General features: G+C 40.5%; 1 protein-coding gene across 1 annotated transcript in view; it reads left to right on the forward strand.

Moving 5' to 3' along the window:
- The first annotated feature begins 6,579 nt into the window (after window positions 1-6,579).
- DCTN6 (dynactin subunit 6) overlaps window positions 6,580-20,000 on the forward strand; it is an 856,966-nt gene continuing 843,545 nt past the window's right edge. The window contains exon 1 of the mRNA XM_044059469.1: window positions 6,580-6,853. Within this exon, the coding sequence (XP_043915404.1) occupies window positions 6,816-6,853 (38 nt within the window). The 5' untranslated portion in view covers window positions 6,580-6,815. The remainder of the gene's footprint in view (window positions 6,854-20,000) is intronic.

A 20,000-nucleotide genomic window follows, 5' to 3' on the forward strand; every position in this document is an offset into this window, starting at 1 on the left:
TCCAAAAAGGGCGAGATGAGAGAGTATCCACAAATGACACAATCAACAGCAGAAATGCTTACTTCACATTTTTCTTGTTCATCACAATTTCAAGGTCACCTTTTTATTATTGCAATCGAAAAATTTATAAAAGGCATACGATGTTTTAAAATAACACCAAACCGAAATAACCAGTTTGAAGGCAGACACTCTACACTACCTGTCAAATTAACACATTTTAATAAAATAAAAAAATAAAACACTGAACTCAAGAACTGAAGATGCTGAATTATAGTGCACAAACTTGATTCTAGCACAATAACTCTGTGAGATTATCAAAGCTATGATCACTGTCTGAACAAATAAGTAGAAATCTGAAGGATAAGGCAACACTGGCTCAACCTCAATGGGGAACAGTCTTGGACTGCACACAGCAACTTAATAATCAGGAAAGGCAAAATGAAAAATACAGCCTGTTATCTTACTAGGAAAAAAATAGACTTTTTAAAAGTATGCAAGTTTGGGTGGTTTCTAATCAGCAAGCCAAGATGTAATAATTTTCCTTCCACCTACAAATTAATATGTCAATAAAACATATAGCTAGTAGCAAAACTGTCCTATCCTTGTACCAAACTGATCCCACAATATTCAGTTTTACGGATTCAGAGATCACAAAAGTATAATTCCCTGTATATATTTCAAGAAAATGTGTACCTGTTCTGATACAACATACACGTCTAAACTGAGATGTATAGCCAAAATATTAAATACTGTTTCCTACAAGTGTCTTCTCTGTAGTATATACTACTGAATTCCTATTATTCCTCTTGTATTACCTATTAACATTCTAAGATAAACACATATGTTGAAATTGTTGACATGTTACCTGATCTGCAAAAATGGAATGCTAAGTGTGTTAAAATCTGTTTATGTACATTTAACTCATGCTGAATACTTATGTAACTGTACAGTTATCTACACTGAATAACACAAAGATGGTGTACATAATGATGCTTACTTGCAAAATGTATTTCACCTGTTAATTCATGCTGTTCCTACAGATATACGCAAAGTGGACATGTTCTCCCTGCATTTCTGATGAAAAGGGGCTTTGCCAAGTTGGACCTTCCAGGTAAGCAAAGGCAAATAAAAGTGAAAACTTAATACAAATACGATTCCTCCTACTGTATTAACAAATTAGAGACAAACATTGACAGCTTCTAACCTGAATAACTTCTTGAAACAGGACAAAGAATAAAGATATATAGGGAGAATAAATGGGATCACAGAAATAATTTGAAGGGGAACCCATGCTTGGTATAAAGCATTTATGAGCTGCCTCTTTCCACTAGTAGTACAGGTGACAGACCTGTACTTAATTTTCTATTACCTATCCATAGATCAGAGTTGCAATTTAACATGAACAAGGACAAGCTTTGTTTATGTGGATGGGGAGTCTGTTCCACAGCAGTGGTTTACTTTGCTAAACATACCTTTCTTTCCCCAAACTTCTTTTTTTCTGAGGAAATTAAACCGATACAAAAAAAAAAAAGTGTACCTAAAGGGATTCAAAACCATCATCCAAGCAGTCAAATAAAGGGATTCCAGGTTGAGTTTTATTAAACACCCTGTCTTGCACAAGTAAATCCAGACTTAAGGAAGCTTGTGGTAGTTGCCCTTAGCCAATTTCAAAAGAAGGCCAAACCACTGTTGCCTGGGTCAAAAGAGGGTCACCACCACTACCTTTGGAGAGTCCTTCCAGATCTTTAGAAGAACCAAGCATCTCAGGGGAATAGCCTAGAAGAAGATTTCCTCCCATAGGAATGAGACAGCAACTGTCTTCCAGGCCTGTTTTCAAGGAATTATGATGCAGAGCTTCTTCAAGTGTCTGTTTTGATAGGAAGCAGATAGATCTACTTGAGATGTTCCCCACAGCTGGAGCAATTCCTGAACACCCTTAGTTGTAACTTCCATTTGTGAAGGTAAAATTTGGTACCCCTTTGTTCACATACCACATCACCGTGATGTTGTCTGCAACATCAACCTTTCAAAGCATCGATAACAGACAGCATCTCTAACATTTATTTGCTTCTGTCTGCGCTACGTGTTCTACAGACCTTGCTCTTTTCATCCCTTTTGATACAGCACCCCCCCCTCCCCTCAACCAAAGTTTGAAGCAACTATTGTAACAGACTGAACAGGAGATGGAAGGGAGAAGGGAGATCAAAAAAAGTGCAAACACAATGAATCTTTTTCCTTCTTTTTAAGGGATTTCTGCCGGTTTGAAAAAGGTGCTGAGACAGAGAAAAAGGTTAACACTTTTGTTGAATTATCACTTGACATAGGCAACATTCATATAAAAGTAAATCAAACTGTGTTAAGTTCACATTTACAAACATTATGCTTCACGTATAACTTTTATATCATATAACTTAAGCAACATTACATAAATTGCTCAATTCCTGCCCTTTTTTCTATTTAAACAAGAAACATCTTTATTAAACCATCAATCATACATTTATATAAATGAAAACAACTACACAGACACTATCCTACCTGCAAGCATTTTACGTCAGAAACCATACTGACATACTCCTAGTTGCAAACATTATACATCACTTATAATCAACCCAATAATGTTCAAACATTACATAGCTTATTTTATTTTATGTCCCGACTTCTTTTAAGCCTCATTCCTCACCTGTATGTATCGTTCCCACAGGTCCCATTTTTCTTATGTAGTTTGCTCCTACTTTTTTCTAAAGATCTCTGTTCCAGCTGTATTATCTCTGTTACTATATTCACTACTTCTAGTACAGTTGGGTTAGTCTTTGATTGCTGTGTTCTAGTAATTGCTGTTTTGGCAGCCACCATAATTAGACTCAGCAAGGCCTTACTATGTCTAGGAAATTCCGATTCTGTATCATAGCTCATAAAAATCATCTCCCTCGTCACATCAATCTGCCCACCCAGCATTTCCAACAGTACATTCCACAGGGATTCCTCAAAGTCCACCAACTCGCTGCCTTCCCAGAAAACATGTTCCCAATTACCTCTTGCTTCCCTGTCACACCTCCAGCATTTGCTGGCTACCTGAGAAAAACAAACATTCTCTGGAGTCTACTTCGGGTATAAAAATATCTATATAAACATTTTCAAGCAGAAATCCTAACTCTTCTAGAATGTGCTGCATATTTCAGAGACATAAACATATGTTTATATGAAACCATTGTTTCTTTGTGAATTGCCTATCCAATCTTTCTTCCCAATCCTTTCTAACCTCTTCTAATTGAGTCTTATAGTCATCATGCAATACTTTATATACTCTGCTAATTATTCCTTTTTTAATGGCAGCTTCTGTTCTATAGTCTCCTAAACACTTTACCAGTGATGGTCTTTCATTTAGGACCCCCCACCACCATTTAGAGAGAGAGAAAAAGGTTTTATTAAACTTACAAAAGTGTTGGAAAATTTGGGTCACCCATTGAATCAATATCCCTTTTTCATCAAATCAGTGACGAGCAGTCTGTTGTAGGACGCAAGGATAAAGCAACATTTGGTAGATTCATCTATTTGGGAAGGAAGGGAGAAGGATCCTTGGCTTGAACTCTACCTCAGTGGAGGTTGGGGAGTTTATAAACTCAAGCAATAATGGAGGGAATGAACCAGCAGATCTACACAGAAAGATTTGCACTAACATCACTACACACAGGTACTGCAGATAGATTATAGATTATCTCAGTTTTAAATGCAATGTACTTCAATTGAATTAAATACAATTTCTTTTATATAAAATGTATTCACCTTCACCTCTATGTTAAACAGAAAGTGCTACAGTATTTGTAAAAAAGTTTGCTGTGATTAAGTTTGCTATGATGTAATAATTGTTGTCTATATTTTTTATATAGTTTAAAGTCTTTCTATCTAAAATTGTATAACTAGCCCATCTACTGTAATCTGATGTTATTTTACTCATTGTGGAGCTTTTCTCCCCAGGGCTCCACTGAAAACAGATTTCTGACCCAGCAGACTTTTCCAGACAACAAATGTCAATGAATAAAATAAAGAAAAAGTCTACCCTGCTGGCAAGATGGCACTATACTAGGTCACCTTAATGTCCACTCTTGCAATTCCTCAAATCTCCCAAAAGTGGGCCCCTGCTTAGCACAGTCTTGGTTCAAAAAGTGACATGGAAGCCGGTCAAGTGCTAGGGGGTCTGGTTAACCAAGACAAAGGAAGAGGCTCTGGGTGTGATTAACATGAATCCCAGAGCCCAGTCCTTTATTTAACAGCTGGCAGACTGCACTCATGGGAGCCAAAAACAATGCAAGGCTACACTCAGGGTTACCACCTGTCCCACTTTGCGAGGGACAGTCCCTCTTTGGGCTGTTGTGTCCTGACAAAAAAATATTAAAAATGGCAAATGTCCTGAGATTTTATTTCCTACATTTTATGTACTAGTTGCATAAAACAGTTCTTCTGCATCTAAAATACCTAAATGTTATAAGAAACAGAATAAGCCACTAAAATGCTACAAGAATAAGCTTTTATTTAGGCAAAAAAGTTATGTTCTATCCTTTGTACTGAACGTGGGTATGTGTCGGCCTGTAAAATCTGCTGTTTGTACTGAAAATGTCCCACTTTGGCCATTTGAAAAGGTGGCAACCCTACTATACTATCACCGGTTAAAATACTGCTCTCCATTAGTCCACAGTGGAGTGACAAGCAAAATATGCTCCAGTGCTCTTGTTGTACACTCTCACCACAGAGTTTCCTATCCTGTTCAATGCAGGTTAAGAAAGCTGCAGCACTGTGTGCTCTACAATGTAATTTGTTTTGGGGGAGGAGTAAAATAACTTTACTTGGATAACTGTAAAAGTATTCAGTTTAAAGGCGTTTAACATGGTATTGATTACTTATTAAGTTTTGACACATCACTCAATAACATAGCAGCTTTTCTTCATAAGCAGCTTTTTTTACATAGTTAGAGATTACTGAAGGAGTTCAGTAAGACCTCTCCCTTGGTTATGATGGAATAACTTCACAGCTAGCTAAATCCTATATTCTAAGTTCTGATTATGACATTTACTTAGTTAGTTAAAGCAGGCCAGCAGCCTATTCTGAAGGAGGGGCATGGTGGCACATATACCGACTAGGGAAAATCTTGGCAAAGACACTAATACCATAACTCTCACACAACTTGAAAAAAGCATACACTCAACCATACAGCTACACAATGCAGAAAGCATACTGCTCACAAACACTTTTCTTTTCATTAGGATACCTAAAACATATTGGACTCGAGCACAGCTCCCGATTTCTCAGAAATTGACAACTGGCTAATATCCAGCAATACAAAAGATCATTTAAAACATAGCTAAAAAATAATCCAACGATCTCCCCAAATTTAGCCAAAACCTTCAGCCAAATACCCACAGGCTTACAGGTTTCCCAGATCATCAACTATCTTAACAACTGTTAAGCCCTCAAAGTTAAAACAGTGGGTTGCACTGGTTCGTGTAGCCTGCGCATTTTCCCCACTCATGCTGCAAACCAAATCATATCTGCTGTCAAACCCAAGTTACCATGGGTTTCAAGATAAAGCAACATTTATAATAAACACATATGCAATTAAAATAACTCGCAAAACAGACTTAAACAATCATGCAGATTCTTACAAAACCTCGTTACCCAAAGTGGAGATGTAAAATAAGATTTTTCTGTTGCTTTAAAACGAAGTCTAGAACCAGATCAAATACTGTAGCTACGAGTGCGTGTACTTACAGATCCTAAATGCAAATCGCTACGCTAAAATGCATTCCTGCAACTTCCTGCATGCCAAATGTTAAAATAGTGCGCATAAATTAACTCGGTTCACAGACACATTATCACTTATTTCATTTACTTAATGGCAGTCACATCCATCAAAAACTCAGAATGAACCGTTAGACAAAAGTATGAAAATGCACAAAACAGAATGTATACACTATAAAATTCACCATATTTTCAGAATTCCCAGAACCTAATCATTCACGCTCAGATTATCATCTGTACTACATATTTCATAATCAGTAACACCACATCAACATATATTAATTTAAATGAATTATAATAGACTGTTGCAAGAAAGCCTGCATCACTAGAAACTAAAATAAAAATTATCTGGTTTCACATGCAAAAGTCCCAACTACATAACATCAGATCACATTAAAAACATACACTTCCACTGAAGGAATTACTAAATTGATTTCAATCTAATTTACTTAAGGCCCTACTATACCTCAGCAAACCACCACAGTGAAAAAAAATCCCACGCCAAAGACAAAAAAATCCCAACCAGACAAAAATTAACAGCAATTATCAGAAGTCCTACACATACCATTTCATGGCAAAACTAACTTAACCCCCAAATCTTCCCTTCACTCACTCACCAATACCTCCTGCTCTGTCAGCCACCCCGCCATCTTGCAAGAAATTGCCTCTCTAAGCCCGCCCCTACCTCCCTCATGACGTGAGAGGGGAGGAGAGGGGATGCTTAAGAAAGAGAATTAGCTTGTAAACTTTTTTGTAATTAATGCTAACAGTTTTTGTAATCTGTTTTATATGACACTTGGTAATGAAGAAAACTGTCCAGTAATGGCATATACTTAATGTATAATTGAACAGGTGACAATATATACTTAGCATAGGAAAAAATAAGAGTAAAGTTTATATGGTTATGATAACATTCCCATTCACGGCTTTAATTCAGGTTGTCTTGTCGATAGTCGATAGATCTAGCCCGTGGGATCTTTGCAGGCAAAAGTAATCGACATTATCCCCGATCAGCAGTGAAAATGGCAGATTTGTCAACGAAGCAGATAATGCAAAAAAGGTAATGTCAAGAAATGTTTAACTTATTTTCATAAATGTTGAATAATAGAGGAGAGTGTTTCAGAGTGCTGTACTGGTTAGATTTCTTAATTAACTTGTTTGAAGGTGTGGTTAAACTTTAAATTGTTTGATTTTTTTTCACTAATGTATCTTTTAATGTTGACGCTTTCTCTCATCCTTTAGTCTGTTATCTGGTTTATTTTAACTTTAGTATGTTTTACAAGTCTGGGCAAGTAAATGCAAGTGGATAGGTTGTGGATACATCAGGCTGACATGATTTGATATTCACTGGCCTTATTTTTATTGAGTGAACGTCACTTAGTTGGGATGCACAGAGGCTGTACAGTTTGTGTCTGAAATCTGAGGTTATTAAAACGAGCAAGGTGATAAAGTTTGTCACACCACATTGCAAGCTGCAAACGGAGGTAGAGGTTTACAGGATAAGAGTGCCATAAGTGTTATTGAATTAATGAATGCGTTAGGCATTGTTAAGGTTGTACTTTAGCTATGTCCAGATGTTCAGTTATTCCATTGTTAGTCTGAACTTGCAGTCTGCTTTTTGGTTATACGGTATTCATTTATGACAAGTTATATTACTCAACTGTGATAAGCGTTGAGGCATATCTTATTTATTTTACATTTGTTAACCGGGAAAATCCAGCTGGACTGGCTGCGTTTTCAGTGGATGCCCGGGGAGAAATGCTCCGCAAATATAAGAACGATAGCAAATGAAAAGAAGTACATGGAAACGGTCACCTTTTCAAACTAGACTACAGCAGTTGAGATGACTGATAATAACTTGCTATGAGGACAAGTTAAAGAATTTACATAATAGGCTAAATCATGGCTGAAATGGTTATGAGACTAAAATACTTGACATGGTAGATAGGCCTGGATTCATTTACACCTTATGTTGTGAGTTGGTTCAGTTGTGGTTGGAGACGTCTAATGACAGCAGATCCAAGTTTCCAGGAGATGTGATTGAAGTTTTTTATGAATTGTATAACATTTGTGGTAGAGGTAATGGGTGGGGGGGTTTAGCTATGATATGAGAGTAGACAGATTTTCCTGCAGTGTTATTAGCCCTTGTGGTACGAGAAGAGTTAGTGGTAGAGTGGAGGGGGGTGAGTGAGTAGTGCGTGAGCAGTTGTAGGGCAGGTGTTTTTCGGGGTTGGTCAGGATATTAAATGTAGTAGTTAGCTGTTGGTAGGTGAGTAATCTGGGTAATTTAAGATATCTTAGTACTTTGTAGTGATGGGTTCTGAATGTAGAGTTATTTGCAAATTTTGTTGTAGCATGATTCAATTTTTTCAAGATCGTTTTTTCTAATGTGGGTTAATATTGGGGCTGCTTATGTACGTGTAGACAGAAGGTGAGTTGACTTTGTGTATGCTTATAGTTGAGACTAGGCTAGTTGCCCTTACAGGCCACTTTAAGCTTAGCCAATTCCCTTTTTGTGTTTGAAATAACCAGTCCCATTTAGATTTAGGATTTTTGCTTGGAAATGTTTACATAGATATTTTTTACCCCAAGTAGAAACATTTTTCCACAGGTAGACAGCAAATGTTGGGGATGTGTTAGAGAAGAAAGAGGTAATTGGAAACATACTTTTTGTGAGTGCAGTGAGTTGGCGGACTTTAAGAATACTCTCTCAGAGGCACTGTCGTACATGCAATGTGGGCAGATTGGTGTGATGAGGGAGAAAATCATGCTATGTTACAGAATCAGAATTGCCTAGACATGGTAAGGCCTTCATGCGTCTACTTAAAGCAGTTGCCACAAAAGCAATTACTAGAAAATGGAAATCAAAATCTAAACTATAATATATTAGAAGTAGTGAATATAGTAACTTAAGTAAGCTGTGTAATTGACTGAAAATGACTGGGTGGATTATAAGTGGTTTATAATGTTTGCAACTGAGAGTGTGGCAGTATGGTTCATGATGCAAAATGCTTGCAACTAGGATTGCGTTGGTGCAGTTTGTTTCCATTTATATAGATGCATGATTGCGTATGTCATAAATGATGTTTTAATAAAGATGCTTTTTATTTAAAAAAAATGGCAGGAATTGAACAGTTTATGTAATGTTGCCTAGGTAATATGATGTACAGCAATATATGCGAAGTATAATGTTTGTAAATGTGATTTGCTTTTATATAAATGTAAGTTTGCCTATGTCACAAGTGATGATTCAATAAAGAGTTTTTTTTTTTTTTTTTTTTTTTATAAATATATCCCATTTGCTTTATAGATTGACCTTACCATTCCATGGTTGATGATTCTATATTACCCTAATGAGAATAACTGGGATCATACCATAGAAATTTTGAGGGGACCCATGCATGGGTTAAAGTATTTAGAAGTTGCATCTGTCCGTTAATAGTACGGGGGGGGGAGTCCTGGGATACATTTTTGTTTCCCATCCATAGATCTAAGTTGAGCTTGAAAATGGACAGGGGTGAACTTGTTTGGATGGGGAATCTGTTCCACAACAGCAGTATTCTCTGAGATATACCTGTTCTTCCAAAGTGTTCTGTTGATGTTGCAGAAGTAGTTTAGATCTGTAGATTGAGTACTTCTGATGACATTTGACTTGCTGATGTGCAGTAAATCCATCTTTAATGGATTGGAGGGTGCCTTGTATACCAGATCAGGTCACTTGTTAGCAGACTGTAGGGTTAACGACTATAGTGACAGCGATTTTGAGTTGGTTCTTGTAGGACAAGTTGCTTAGGCCTTGTATCCTTTTAGTAGGTTATCTCTCTCTGCATTCCAGTTAATGCATCAGTCTGGACAGATGCATGCGAAAGGGGCCTTTATATTCAATGACTAGCCTAAAGAGGGCTGAGTAAAGGGTGACAATGACATCTCTAGATCTAAACATAATTCATTTGTTTATAAGCTGTACAGTATAGAAGGGCTTTCTTACAACAATAGACACGTTGCTCAAAAGTTAGGTCACTGTCCACATAAGTTCTCAAATCCCAAACAACTGGGTCAACTCTTACAGGCATGTTGTCAATGTGGTATTTTTCTTGGGATAGATGACTTCCAAAGGATGTAGTAATGCACTTTTTGGCAGTTAGGTTCAGACAATGATTTTGGCACCAGTCTATGTGAGACAAACCTTCCTGCAGGATGGCTAAATCATTTGGGGATTCAGTGACTGCACCTAGCTTGCAGCCACCTGCAAACATAGTCAGCCAGAGACCTTTGGTATTTGCTTTTACTGCAGAAAAGTAGATGGCCCAGTACAGAACCCTGGGGGACTTCATTGGTGACTGTGTCTTTTTGTGAAGGTAACCTCCCATATTTTGATTCTCTCTCTCTCTCCTACCTCTGAGCCAGTTGGCAATCCAGTGGGTGACAGTGTTTCTTCCCACAGCAGTTTTGGACAAAGCCAAACAATAATGATGGACGAAAGCCCAAAATTAGAGACCAGTTTTAAATATTACTTTAATTCACTTGAAAAGTTAATAGAACATCAGGTTTGCTTGAGTATAAAGCTTTGGATTTACTGATTGATTGACTGTAATCCTCTGTAATTTACTAGATTATGCAAAATGAGGGACTGTTGAGAGGTATACATGAGGGTAGCCAGTGCCACAAGATCACCATTCCTTGCAACATAAGCAAACACTTTCCATTATTTACAGACAGAAACTACACTGTCAGTAATTGCACCAATGTAAATGTCTGTGTATGTATGGGTCTACGTCAGAAGACAAAACCAAAAGACTGAAAATTCAAAATACTGAACACATTTTTAATCCAGGGGAAAGCCTCCCTGCCCCCCCCCCCCCCAACACACACACACCCTGCTTACTATGTATACCAACTCCAAGATCGCACAATAGTGGAGAAGGGGCTAATTCCATCATTCAGTATTTTTGTTTTTCAGTCTTCTGAAGTAGACCTGTGTGTGTGTGTGTGTGTGTGTGTGTGTGTGTGTGTGTGTGTTTTGTGTATATACACACACATACATATATATGTGAATGTGTGTGCATATATACACACACAAGACCTAAAAATACATTGTGTACTTAGGCAGCAGGCAGAAATTGTTTTAAGGTGTATGTAATTAGTGTCATGTTAGTAAAGTAAATTTGACAAAACTTAGTATATCAACTCTTTTACAACAGGCACATATGATAACAATGCCCGTGTTAATGCAGGACAGAAATCCATCTAACATACAAAACAAACAAGTAAAGACTTCACCATATTAGTGCCTAGTATTCTAGAATCAAAATTTCCAGAAACATAGCAGTGAGACAGAAGTGGAAAACTGAACTCATCTGCTTAATTGTACTTGGTAATTTTGACAAGTGACTCTTGGTAGCTGTGTTTGAATGGTATGACTAGTGCTGGAACATTGTGTACAAAATACAAAAATGTTGCTTGCATCCAAAATACAGACTCGTTTTGCTGATAAAATGATGCATCTTTTTTGACCCTGTTACGCATCACTGCTTGGTGTCAGGAATGTCTTTTTTTTTTTTGTAGTGCACATCCTACTTCTCAGCCTCTCAGTCAAGAATTATGAACAAAGCCAAAAATAATGGGGAGAGAAAGGCACACAAAAATAGGAGAATATTTTAAATATCACAAGCTTAAAAAGTTCCTAAAATAACAGCATTTTGTGTATTTTCTGAAGGATATAAAGTCTGCTACTCAAATTTGTAATTTATATAAAGACTGCAACACTAAATGATTTGCAAGAAAACCACAAATTTTATGATGAACAGACTAAAAAATATGGGGCAAAAATCTGGACAGTTGAAAGGTATGGTGCACAGCTACAACGCTACAGACAGCAAGTCTTTTATGAAGCATGCTATAGTGTGGCACAGACCGTACTTAAAAGTTCATGTGCTGCAGTTTTTGAGTCTAGTGAAAGTGGCAGACAACAGGTGCCTTCTGTGCTGTATGCTTTTTGATTGTGGAATATATACAAAAATCGGTTACAAATTATTTGTAAAAAAATTCCCCAGGGTTTAACAAGCTCTGCACGGTGTGCAGGAATAGTGCAAGAGCTGCTGCAGGCAATATGGCTGCTGTGCGATCCAGGAATAAGCTGCCGGGATGTTCATGAGCACACAGCCCCTGTATGCTAATTGTCATTTGCTGGTGAAAACCATGGAATTGAGGTGAATTAGCGATCTAGGAAACAGTCAGACATCCGTGCAGGAATAGTGTAGACTGCAGAAATGTATTCAGCCAGTAGCTGAATACATTTCTGCAAACTACAATACTGAGGCATGACAGCTCGTACAAATGCATGTATTAGAAGGGTTAGGCATGCCAAAGGCCCGATATATGGCTGTAGGCATGAAAAATTAATTTCAAAAGTATAAAAATTAACTTTTTTTTTTGTTGGCCCATTTCGGCCGTTTAAGTGCAGGGCAGTGGTGCACAAACAGGATCGGCCGGAAAATAATTAAAAAAAAAAAAAAAAAAAAAAAAAAAGGCTAGAAATAAGAGTTTAAACCAAAATCATAATTTTGCCATAATAGTCAATGGCATGCATAACACAACAAGACCATGGAATAATAGTTGCTAAGGGGGATGGCTGAGTGTCAGATTTGTAATCATGCATTAGCAGTCAGTCCTATGCAAAAGAAGGCAGTGATACTGAATCACAGATTTCCCCTCGGTGCTACCTTGCACCCAACTGTGTAGGTGCAGTAAGACCACTGTGTAAGCCTAAGAGCTAGATGACTTCATAAGGGTGTGTGTCATGCATGCTGTAAGCTTGGAGCCCTGTGGCCTGTGTTTGCCCTTAGCTAAACACAGCTAAGGTAGGGGGTGTGTCTGAAGCTGGCTAGCAGTCTTTACATTGCCTAAATGGGTATGTGCGCTGCGTACCGGGTTTTAAACAAACAAAAAAACCCACAGGAAATAGCCGTTCCATTCAAAGGCAATGGGAAGGGAAAAATAGCAGTAAGAAGGTAATCGAGGAGAACTAGCATAGCTGGCAGGTAAAATGTATCAGAACCAGCCAATTACACAGGCAGTAGCCCAGCACACCACTATAAACTATGCAAACACCTTTCCCTCTGTTTTTTCCCACAAACAGGGAAATGTTTCCTAACAAAATGATAGGGGCTGCTTTCGCTTTCATAAATCAATATGTGGAAGAGGCTGAGGGTGATGAGGATGACAATGCTGATGACCAACCCACAGTGAGGAGAAGAAGAGTGTACAGACCCAGGGTAACCTACCAGAGGCTACATGAGCTGGAGATAGTGGAGCGATATAGGGTGGACAGGGACCTCCTACAGCAAATTGTTGAGCTGTGCCAGCCACGCCTCACACACAGAACCAACAGAGGGGAACCCATCCCAGTGGATACCAAGGTATGTGTAGGCATAAGAATACTAGCTACAGGTACCTTCCAAAGGCCAACTGAGGATATCATGGGGATCTCACAGGTATCAGCATCCAGAGTACTCCGCCAGTTCCTGAATGCCATGTCAGCACATGCCGCTGAGCATATATATTTCCGCAACGCCTGTGAGGCATTAACCAGCAATATGAGTCTCTTCCACCAAATAGCAGAATACCCTGAGGTAGTGGGTGCTATAGACTGCACGCACATACACATCAAAGCACCACCCGGTGAGTAGGGTAGACTCTACATAAACTGCAAGGGCTTCTCCATCAACTGCCAGGGCATGTGTGATGCCTAGGGCATTATAATGAATATGTGTGCTGACAGCCCTGGAAGGTATCACAACTCCCACACCTGGCATATGACGCAGCTGTGCCAGAGATTTGCCAATGGGGACATCCCATACGGCCACCTAGTGGGGGATGCTGGTTATGCACTGGAGCCGTGGCTGATGACACCCATTAGAAATGCACACACACCTGAACAAGAACTCCATAATGAGGCACACGCACAGACCAGAATCATAATGGAGCATGTGTTTGGGATGAACAAGTCACGGTTCCGGTGTTGGACATATCTGGTGGAGCCTTGCAGTACTCTCCAGCTACAAGTACCCAAATTGTCATTGTATGTGCCATGCTACACAATATGATCCTGCAGAAATGGCTGCAGCAGGAACAGCATGGGGCAGGGTCACACAGCCCCCCCCCACCATTGCCAAGGCCAGCACAGGCACAGAGTGACTCTGAGGAGGAGCAACCTGAGCCTGCCCCTGTAGGCAGAAGGAGGCTTGCCCAGTATGCCCAGACTTTGGCAAAGAGGCAACGCATAGCACATACACTGACACGTAGAAACCAGGGAATGATACCTCTCTCTGACTCGCACATACAGTAAAAGGGATGCCAAACATGACACTACCTGTGCTTAACCATGTACAGGAGTGTACTGTGTGCATCCGACGTAGCCCTCCAGCACCATCCTCAATACTAGCACAGCCACAAGGTAAGTCACTCTCACTATCAATTGCTGAATGGAGTAGTATGTTCTGCTGGTTGTATCTATGGTACGGATGTGAGCATGCAAGGGAATCTGGTGGCTGAATGGTTTGGCAGCAGATAGTAGATCCTTATATGGGCAGTATGAAATCTATAACAAATACTGGTGTCGACATAGTAGACAGTACTAGACAAGGTGACAAAACCCACTGCAGCACATGTGGTGGGCCAAATGTGTGTGTATACGACACACACATACATGTCAGTGAGGCTCGCATACCCAACATCAGCCTCAGCCAGCGGGACAGGTGTAGATGCCCGCAAAGAAAGGCTGTGTTAAGGCCTCCGATTGATGGCAGTGGAGAACAGCCCCCCTCCAGACCTACACAGACTACAACAGGTCAGGTAGTGGGATGCTAGTTCTGAAGGGTAAGAAGTCTGAAACTGAAATGTAGGTCAATAAAACCTAAGAACTGTACTACACTGATATCCCTCTAGTCTGCATGATGGGTCAGAATACAGAATGAAATGGAAGCAAACAGAGTACCTGAAATACCAGTACGGTCATAGCAAATGTTTACAGTTGTCAGGTGTACTCCCCCACCCCCACAATCCTATGTAGTAACATGTATGTGTGGGTATAACAGTGGAGCACAGATTACCTGAGCTGGCCAAATTAGCAGGAAATATCGTTGCAGGTGTACAATATGCAGGGCTCTGTGTGTTAGGTTGTGTGTTGTATATTGTGTAAAAGTGGTCAGCATGGAGGGTTGTATCCCGGCGGCCAGTGGCCAATACTATTGATGACGGGGCCAAGTTCTCATGACTGCAGTGCCAAACACAATGCATCCCAGCAAGACCCAGTCCAGCAGTAATCCATACTAATTGTTCGGATGTAAAGTCTGTCACCATCTGAAAGATGGACATGGCATGAATGTGGGCCCAGACATAAACAGTACACAGGTGGAAGGACCCTAGACAGAGTGTGTATAAAATGTTACTGTGAAATGGACACACCTTCAGATTTGTACATACAGGTTAGCAGCACTTTAGTTGTCTGTGTAGTATGGAATACTGATGCAGTCTGGACAAACACTGGCAGACCACAAGAGGCGCAGTTATGAAGTACTGAGAAACCGCTGATGTCCCCACACAAGCCAGCATAAGGGGAATGCCCCACGTATATATGACTCTGCTGCAAGTAACTTCCATAGCACACATGCACTCAGCTCACTCCACCATCAGCCACAGGTACCTCACAGGTCATATCCCTGCTGTTGGGAATGAGTACAATATATATGACCCCCACTTCTGTATGGGAATACCCACAGAATGCAGCATGCTGAAGACGTGTCCCATGCAGGTGTGTCTCTAGCTGTAAGCAGCACCCTGCCAGCATCCACACTGATGGATTAATAAGGACAGAAACTATTGCCATTAACACCTTGCGCACCTACTCTGTCACCCCAGTGCAATACAGTGGCTTGCAGCCTGGGACTGTAGTAGTGACAGAATGCACTGGCCTGCTACAGATGTACTGCATCACTACCAAATGCCCTACAGTCCTTTGTCAAAGGCCTGTGCCTCACCTGTACTGCCATTTTTAATTTCTCCAAGTCTTTTGGGTTTCTAATACCATGTCAGGAATGGACACCATTCATAAGTCAAAGTACAATTAAAGTTCATGAAATTGGTATTGTTACACTCATTTTGATGTTAGCCAAAAGTGCTCTTCGCAGCACCCACAATGTGCCCAGTAATGACGACTCCTGCATTTCGTATGGTGTTACATGAATTGGTAACGCATCTAAATTCTTTTTTATAAGACCAGTTGCTCCTACTATTATTGGAACTGTCTGGGTATCATTCCTCCACATGGCTCTCGTTTCTACCTGCAGATGGAGTTATTTTATGACTTTGTGTCTTTCTGTACGCAAGACACTAGTCACTAGTTGTGGAGATTTCAATGACCAATACTACTTTTGTCTTCTGTTCTTGGACCACTATGTCCGGCTAGCATGTATCTTTTGGACTGTTGGTATTGGGTGAGCCCATATGATGTAAACTTCATCATTTTCTATGATTCTCTGTGGCTCATGTTTCCAGTGTTTTTCAGCCACTTTTATACCATAGTATCAATCTTGGCAAATTTTTATGCCTTTCAGTATACAGTCCCTCTGCCATTAGAGAGTTGCAACCAGCAATAAGGTGTATGACTGTTTCCATTTCGGTTCTACAAAACCTACATATGTCTGTTTCTCCCACATGTTCAATGGACTTGCCAGTGTGTTATCTCATGGAGTCCCAAATAACATAACACAGTCCATAGAACACAAATGCAAGGCCATGTCGACAAATCCCAGTAGCATGTCCACCATTTCCTACTGCATGAACTGTGGACCAACCCCTAAATACAGCTAGGATGAAGTGATAACTATAGGGGTACTTATCAGATATCGCTGCATAATGTTAGGAAGAGGATAGAATAACAGGGGGGGGGTAGAAGCATGGATGCCATGAAGTGTGAAGTCTGAAACTCTGTATGCACATACTATCCCTGCCTGCAAACACAGGAATGGGTGGCTACAAACCTGCTTGTAAACCACAATGTGAAGGGGTAATGACTAGAAATATGAGCCCTGCCTCTGGGTAACCTGTGTGAATCTGTACAGCTGAGAGGTATGGCCGCAGCAGGATATGGCCGTTCTGTCACGTCAATAGATGTACAAGCATGGGATCGTCAGCCACCACAGTACCAAGGTGCTGGACCATTTACACAGACTCATCAGCAAGTGTCTGCAGCTCCCTCTCCAGAATGGCACGATTGTTCAAGAATATGTAGGCTGCGGACCACAATACTGGACACAGCTTCGTTCATCTTGTATTCCCCAGGAATCACTGTGAGCAAATACGTTTATCTGTCAGTAGTTGATGACATAATATATCCCAGTGTAAAACAGTACATATGTCTGAATATCTCTGCTAACACCAAAACCATGTAGCAGAAGCAGCACAGACACAATTATTTATAGTATCCCACTATCCTTTGCCCATTGTGACCTCATATTGTCAACCTAGCTGCAGATATCCTGCAGAAACAGGTTGCTAGCTGTAGGTGAAGAACACAAATGCCTGCACTGGAGTACAACCTACCTGGAATGGATTCACACATTCAGTACAGAAGGTCATACTGGGCATGCTCCCACACAAAGAAATGAAGCCCATGTCTGGCAACAACAGTGGACTATACATATCTGTCACTCGCAGAAGTCTGTGCACACACTCCACATTGCACACCAGTCATGCTTTGCACACACATCGGATGGAAATACACACATCTATCCAAGGACAACACACTAAAATAGGTGAAACATACACAAACATAGATGTGGGGAAGAGAGAGACCGTGACAAAGAGCTTACCATCATGAGGCCTGTCCCACCCAGCAGACATCCAATTGGTTAATTATCACATCATGCGCAAATGTCTATCACTGTAGGCATTTGCTTCTGGTAGCCCTCATCACTATAGTGTCTGTGGTGCTTGTGATAATTGTGTAACATGACAGTAAAAGTCATTTTTCATCTAGCAGTTGTGTACACAGTCCTGTCAAATGTAAAGTTGTGTGTGACTGAGTGCACTTCCAGAGGAATGGTTTATGGCCCATTCACAAACACTGCACTCCCCATTGCCCTACTTTAGCTAGCCTGTTGATGTCAGTCACCTTGAAATACCCCTTTGGACAAGGATCATCCCTATAAGCTCTGTGGCACGTGCAATAACTGTGTAATGCTATAGTGTGATGTACTAGTTAGGTAGGAGTTCTAATCCTAGACATGGCAACTGTGTGTGTGTGTGGAGATCAATGCTTTTGAGGCCATCACAGTCGCTACACCTTCCATTGCCCAACTTTAGCAAGGCTGCTAATGTCATCTACCCTGAAATATACCTTTAGAGAAGGACTAGCCCTATAAGCTCTGTGGTGCATGCCATAAATGCGGAACAATGTAGTAGCAGTAACTACACAGCTATGGGTTTGAATCCCATCTGTGACAAGTGTTTGTGTGTACCTCAAAGTTTTTGTCCCTATTTATAGCCTGTACACATCTTCGAGCCTGACTTTAGAAGTCCTGCAGATATCACCCACCTTACAAGTATCTGTTGCGAAGCCTATACCTTGTCAGGTCAGTGGTGCATGTGGTAAATGTGTAACATTATGGTCCGTAAAGGTTGTTAGAGGTTTGAACCTTACCCCTGGAAAATGTAAATGTGTGATTTAGGGTGAAATTATTTTTGGGATCTCTCACTCACTACATCACCCAATGCCAGTATTTACAAGGGCTAGTGATGTTCCTCACCTTAGAAGTACCTTGGGACATCATCCATCCAATAAGCTCTGTGGCACATGCAATAAATGTGGTACACTGTAGTAGCAATACATAGCAAGGTAGGGGTTTGAATCTCAGTACTGGCAAGTGTGTGTCTCATCAGTATCCTGTGTGGAGGTTGCTGTGGTTGTGTGATAACGGGATTCATTGTGGGGCAGGTTTTGCTAAATTCTTAAATTGAGGACCTGCTATATGTCAGTGTCCACCTTACAAGGACAACAGATGTCAAACAGTAAAGAGGCTGTTGTAGACAATCCAAAGCCCTACATGTGACATTACGGATCAGTGAAAAATATAGGCAACCCTTGTATTACCCAGAGAACACTCTCCACCCATGTCTCATACACAAACACACTTGGCTAGGCAACAACCACTATATTGGTATTTCCCTGCATATTGCCCACAGATAGTAACCACGGTGTGATTGCAGTGGACTACAGAGGACATGACACCCTGTTCCATCCCTACAGTAGGTCCTTTGCTCTGTTACCCACTGGACGCCTGCAACAACTGTAGAGTCTGCAAATGTAACCCACAAAGGGAATACCATGCCTTATACAAATGCCCTGTATGGACAGATGCCACTAACTTCACTGAATAACTATATCATGTTGTCAATGTAGGTGCAGGCATGACCTCCGTTCCATAACCAGTTCTTACCACATGAGGTCAGGAATGCCACATCAGATGATAATCTGTCCACACAACATGCCCCAGAGACCCCAGGTACACTTCCACATGTCACAGAACATGCATGTGGGACATGTGCACAACCCAGACACTGTCGATGTTATGGAATATAGAACACATACATGGCAAGCATTACATAGCACTGGCCGCCCACAATAGTAACCCAGATGAGTGTATGGTGAATACAATATCCACCTGTGTGGGCCAATCCAGGGACTGCACCCCTGAGCCACACTGGAGATCATTGTCATGTGGCCTGATGCCAAGGTATACTCTTTGCGTAACCTTGTACAGCCTTCTGGCACAGTCAACTACTACACATCTGTGAAGCAATGAACCCATGCATGTCATTACTGGCAAGTGTGTGTGGAGAGATTTAATGATTTTGAAACCATTCACACTCACTACACCTCCCATTGCCCTACTGAAGCATGCCTTCTGATGTCAATCACCTTGAAATACCCTTTGGCCATATATCAGCCTGATAAGCTCTGTGGCGCATGTAATGCCTGCAAAATACTGTAGTGTAGCAAACTAGTTGGTTAGGAATTCTAATCCTGACCCTACCAACTGTGATAATGTGCGAGTCCTAGAGAGAGTGTGGTTGTGTCTTCCTTGACACCTGCTTTTGTGGACAGCCACATGTACTGCACTTATCTTATCCCTCCTTTATCACTGTTG

The sequence above is a fragment of the Protopterus annectens genome, chromosome 17.part0 (genome assembly GCF_019279795.1).
Source record: "Protopterus annectens isolate FY-2018-M chromosome 17.part0, PAN1.0, whole genome shotgun sequence".
NCBI classification, from domain to species: Eukaryota; Metazoa; Chordata; order Ceratodontiformes; family Protopteridae; genus Protopterus; species Protopterus annectens.